The sequence below is a fragment of the Mandrillus leucophaeus genome, unplaced genomic scaffold (assembly GCF_000951045.1).
Source record: "Mandrillus leucophaeus isolate KB7577 unplaced genomic scaffold, Mleu.le_1.0 Scaffold1376, whole genome shotgun sequence".
Taxonomy (NCBI): domain Eukaryota; kingdom Metazoa; phylum Chordata; class Mammalia; order Primates; family Cercopithecidae; genus Mandrillus; species Mandrillus leucophaeus.
In genome coordinates this window covers 45,557-51,506 of record NW_012101339.1, presented here as the reverse complement: position 1 = coordinate 51,506, position 5,950 = coordinate 45,557, and the positions used below count along the sequence as shown (strand labels likewise).

The following is a 5,950-nucleotide window of genomic DNA, read 5'->3' as shown; positions in this document are numbered from 1 at the left end:
TAAAACTTGTTGTGCCATATTTTCAAATCTAACATACAACGTCATATTATGAGAATAAACTCACCTCATAAACAGCAAGATCTATGCCTGCATAAGGTACAATGCCTAGCAAGTTAGGAGTATAACCTTTGAAAAATGATCTGACACCTTCTTGTTTTAGAAGCTTCTTGCCACAATCAATAATCCCTGAATACTCTCCAGTTTTACCTATAGCCAGTCTGGTCTTTAGTACCTAAATGTAAAAGAATATAATAAAGATATATTGATCAGATTCACCCATCTTATCTAGCAATCCAGGGATTTGCATTATCTCATGATGTTTATAAATCAGAGAAATCATAAAAGAAAGCAATCATAAACATGATTGTAACTTCTCAATAACTGGCTCTTACTTATGAACAACTGATACAGTACAGAGATATTTTAAAATTATTCAAGCAGGAAAATAAAATCAATCCCGGTGCCTTTGAGTGATATATCCATGCAAATTCCTTTAATGTGCTGAAAGGCAACTTGTTCTGAAATAAATTCATCATTGCTTCAGAATAAAGAAAGCCAAATTTCAAGGGAAAACATACATGGTCATGTTAAACTAAAGAACCCGCGTGAATAAAACATTCTACATATGCTTAAAGTACATACTCTGGTAACTATTGTAACAGTGAGGCCCATAAACTGCAATTTTATATGACTTGGGCTCATTCTATGCTCATAAAGAATTGAAATCCCAGAAGCTATAAGGATAATAGTAGGCCCTGGTAGGCTGTATATGATCAATATTCCTACACACAATTTAATTCTCCTGATAAGAGTCTCACTCCTTGTCATCTTAATTCCATTAATTCAAAGGTACTTTATACATGCTTGGAGAAATGGCTCTCTAAAACAGTCAAGACATGTACCCTTTGTATCTAAAACAAAAGTTAAATTTTTTTTAAGTATAAACTTTGTCTTGATTGAGAAAACTGTGTATTTTGATGGGGCTGCCTCTGAGCGGTCAGTAGGAAGCCTTTTGTTTTATGGCCTTCTCTGCGGAACTAGACACTTTAGATAGTCCCATTTTTAAAACTCCTCTCCAGGGCAGTGCACTCTCCTCTTACCCAAGTAAATCTTTTCTGTCTGCTTCACTGGCATGGTTTTCTCCTCTCACTCCCTAAATTAAGGCCTTCTCAAAAGTCTTCTTCTCAGCATTTTTAAAATCATTACTTTTTTCAGAGGCAATCTCCTGGCCTCAAATAACAGCTCTCTCAGGTAACACACCAACACCTGAAATCTTAAGTCTCAGTTTCACATTTGCAATGGCCTACTGAAAATAATAACTTGGTGGTCCCATCAACAGCTCAATTTAAATATGTGTAAATCTGAACTCATCACCTCTCTTGAGTCTGGTTCACTTCCTCCCGTTCTCTACCTGTTTTCAAGATGTAACTCCGATGCAACTCTCCTAAACACTCAGACACAGGACCCAAATAGAACTTCGCCCTCTTCCTTTCCCCTGCTTTCCACTTTTTGAGTTGACAGTTCTCAGGACAGCTCTATCATGAGTTAATTTCCCCTAGTCACTATCATAATTTGAACTCTCATTATCAGTTCCCTGAATGATGGCAATATCTTGCATCTGGTCTTCTCATCTTTCTAGTCTCTTTCGCTGTGTTGCCCAGGCTGGAGTGCAATGGTGTAATCATGGTTCACCACAACCTTCACCTCCTGATAGAGGAGTGATCCTCCCACTTCAGCCGCCCGAGTAGCTGGTGCTACAAACACACTCCATCACACCTGGCTAATTTTTGTATTTTTTGCAGAGATGAGGTTTCACCATATTGCCCAGGCTGGTCTCGCACTCCTGGGCTCACATAGTCCACCTGCCTCACCCTCACAAAGTGCTGGGATTAGAGGCAAGAGCCACCACACCCAGTCTTTATTCATGTCTTTCATGAAATCCCTAGCTTGAAATAATTTCTCCCCTTCTCAATTTCCATAGCACTTTATATTGATCTTTCTATAATTTATAATTCTTATTTTAGATTATTATTATTGATGTGCATATTTTATTTCCCCTTCTAGACTACAAGCTACATGGCCAAAAATCCCTGTATGACTCTTCTCTGGACCCTGCATAGCACCTAGCAGAATACCTTAAACTTAGTAGGTATACAATACAAATTTACCCAATGAATGAATATGTGATTCTATCAATCAATCGATCAACAAAATTGTTTATCTTCTTGGTTCATACACAATAATACCTTTGTCCTAAACAACAACAACAAAATCCATTGAGGCTAACTGACTTTTTTTTTTTTTTTTTTTTAACAGACGTGCACCACCATGCCTGGCTAATTTTTGTATTTTTAGTAGAGATGGGGTTTCACCATGTTTCCCAGGCTGGTCTCAAACTCCTGAATCAGGTGATCCTCCCACTTTGGCCTCCCAAAGTGCCAGATTACAGGCATGAGCTACTGTGCTTGACCACCAACTCACTCTTGATATGAGATTTTAATCCTATACCTATAAAGCTGCTTATTGTACAAAATACTTATCTGAGATTCATTTATAAAAAGTTATAATTTGCATTAAAAGTATGACTTTAGTTAGGATTTTATAATACATACCTCCATGGGGTAAATACAGGTCTGGGCAGTTACACCAGCCAATGAGCCAGATATAAATCTTTCAAGAATTCCTAAATGAACACCATCAAAACTAAGCAATTTCTTATACTGCATAAAAAATATTGAAATGTATAATGTTAGTGAAACAAGATATATATTGTTTCTATATTTATAATATTAATTAGTAGTATAAAATTATATTTAAAAGTATACTAGATACCCAATATTAGTACAACCTAGAATTCCTTTCATTTTTATGCAATTGATTATCTAAGATAATAAGTAAAGCCCTTTCATTTAGTCTTTCTTTTCCTTTTTTGCAGAATAAGTTGACAATATTAAATCACTTTATGCATATATATGAATGTGCTATTTCATAAGAGGCATATAAATGACACAAAGGAGACAGAAATCATATCTTTTATCTCTTTTCAGCACCACACTTTACATATACAAGGCATTCAATATTGTTTGGTTACTGGATAGTCAGGAATAGTAACTTAATGTGAGAGGCTTTTTTTTTTTTTATTTTTACGAGAAGGATTTTATGCCTTAGCCTGAGTAATAGCTAGTATACCACAAGAACACATGTGGAAAAAAAAAGAAAATGTAAATCTAACCCTATAGATCAGGCTTCACAGGAACTAAAGTCAATTTTCATGGAGATTAAAACTGGAAAACCATTTAGAATCCAGGATAGCTCTAGTAAGCACATTCTGTATAATGAATACTGTATCTAGTACTCATTACATATATATTCATTATATAGCTAGATATATATGGCTAAGTGTCTAATTTTGGCCAATGAGCTATGAGGGGAAGTTGCACACACAAACTCTGAGACATCACCTTAAAGACACTTGTCTTACCTCTACCTGGGAAATGGCAAAGACAGGTACAACCTTTGAAGACAATTGTATTGAAGTTGGCAGAGCTGTACTGTTAACACTGGGCCACTTGCCTCTATCTTATTTAAGTTACTGTATTTTGGAATCTCTTTGTTACAATAGCTTAGAATAAACCCTAACAAGTATAGAAATTTGTTCCTGGATATAGGGTGCTGCCATAACTAAAACCTAAAATATGTGGCACTTGCTTTATTGTTAGGACAGGACACAGATATTACAGGCTAAGAAGGTGATGACCTTTTTGATGCTTTACGGAAATGCTTGACTGAACTGCCTCCTGTGATAACTTTGAAGGTAGACTATGTGCTTTTTGAGCCTGAAGTTCTAGGAAAACTCCTTGTAAAATCTCAGAATGTTGGTTGGTGTTGTTTGCTCCTTGCTGCTTTAAGGAAGATCTATGAGACAATGCTTAAGCACTGCTCTAATTTATGCTGCAAGGCCTTCTCCAAAGCCACTTTACAAGCAGAAATGGGAGGAATAGAGCTCTGCTAAGGGAGCTTTCTTTGCCTGGGTTGAGAGTCAAGAAACATGGCACTTCATATTTGAAAGTCACCTGCTTCTGTATCCCAACAGAAGAAAATACGATTATGCTAAAGAGCTTGACTATCTGCAAAAATCAGATGTTGCTATAATAATCTCAAAGATCACGGATCACAGATCATTATAACAGACATAATAATACTAATAGACTCTTGCAGGACAAGTCCTTTGATGACCCTGACAACAAAGCTCTTTCCTTTCTTGCTTGTAGTTCTCAAGAATAACTGTAGAATGTGCTGGAAATGCAACATCCTGAGATGGGGAAACTGGCCAGATTAGCCTGGGCTCAGTCGCCAAGCATCCTAAAACAGGATATCCTACAGCAGTAGCCCACATGCCAAGTTGCCCCTGAGTATGAAACCCAGAGCTGAGTGCCTTTCAGAGTCCCTCATCTGCAGTGTAACATGGGACACATGTAGACAAGACTCCATCCACCCTGGATGGCCTTCCTGAGCTTTGGGGGACTGGCTTGCCATGAATTCTAGGCTACTATCGGCCCTTGCTGCCTATCTATGAGTAATAAAGTTCCTTCACTTAACTTATAGTGCGAGTGTTCTGTCTCACCAGAACCATGCAAGTGGAAGAGTAACCAATGCACAGTGAACCTGCTTCACAACCTTGAGACAAGGCATTGGAGGTGATGCTAGAACATACTGGTAGGGGACTGAGGATGTGAGAAAGGGAATAGCAAAAGCTGATAAAGTATGTGTTATTAAGCAAGCTGCCATGATATGCAACTGGGGCTTAATCTTATTAAGAACTTCTGGGAAATAATGTAGAGCATAGACTTCAGAATTATCCTACCCAAATGAACAAGGGCATTAGGGTATTTATCTACTAATGTCCATCACTTATTAGTGAAGGCTGCTCCCAGGGGCCTTAATTCCTTATCATTTCCAGCCTGCCATTTCCAGAAACAGAACAGGCTCCAGAGGCCAGAGGAAGACCCTAGGCAAATAGATCTTAGATGCTGGCAGGTAAAAATCATGTCACCTTTCATTGATATGGTAAAGCCCAAGGATACACAGGTGAGCACTTATATATATGGTATTTTACTGCATAGTAGTAACAGTGAATGGGGGAATGATAGCAAACAAAAAGAGAGAAGAACAAAGCAACTAAAAGTTCAGATTCCTCAGGGATAAAAGCTCATGTTACCCACCAAACAAAAACCTAGCCAAAGTACTGGCCAAATGAGATAACAAATATCAAGTATAGCTTTGAGAACAGTTAACAATAGTATTGGTTGTAATTCCCTCCTGTTGGGTAGAGGAAACAGCATATGAGAAGTACCTGAAATAAAAAGAAGCATGGTGTACTAGAATAAGTGGAAAAATAAAAAGCCAGTTTGGCTGCAAAGAATAATGAAAGTGAAGAAGAGGGCAAGAGGCCAAGTCATTTTGCACCTTGCTAGTCAAAATAAGGATTTTAGATGTTGCAATTAAGAGAAGTGAGTGACCACTGGAGGGTTTTAAGGTAGAGAGATGACATAACCAGATTTATCTTTTTAAGGGACTACTCTGGTAGCAGTGTGAAAAATGGATTGGAGATATGATGATACCAGTTGGGAATCCATGGCAGTAGACCAGGCAAAAGATGACTGGCCAGCAATACTGATTACAAGATAAGAAATAATAGATTTCTGGATGTTTAGCAAGATGGTGGACTAAAAGGTCTCAACATTAGTCCCCCACAAAAACAATGTTTAAACAACTACCTACTGATGAAAATAGCTTTGAGAGAGCTCCAGAGTACAAAGAAGGAGCAGCAACAACCCAATGGAACACAAAACTGAGACCTATCACAAAGGAAAACACAGGAAGCATTTTAGTTGTGTCACCCTAGCTCTCAGTCCAGTCCAGATCTGCACCAAGAGAGATCTCCTAGGTC

At 37.9% G+C, this 5,950-nt stretch overlaps 1 protein-coding gene across 1 annotated transcript in view; it reads right to left on the bottom strand.

Moving 5' to 3' along the window:
- LOC105534662 (calcium-binding mitochondrial carrier protein SCaMC-1-like) overlaps window positions 1–5,950 on the bottom strand; it is a gene marked incomplete at its 5' end in the record, with an annotated part of 35,064 nt that overhangs the window by 8,738 nt on the left and 20,376 nt on the right. Inside the window, 2 exons of the mRNA XM_011973438.1 lie at window positions 65–232; window positions 2,613–2,720. Coding sequence (XP_011828828.1) covers window positions 65–232; window positions 2,613–2,720 — 276 coding nt within the window. The remainder of the gene's footprint in view (window positions 1–64; window positions 233–2,612; window positions 2,721–5,950) is intronic.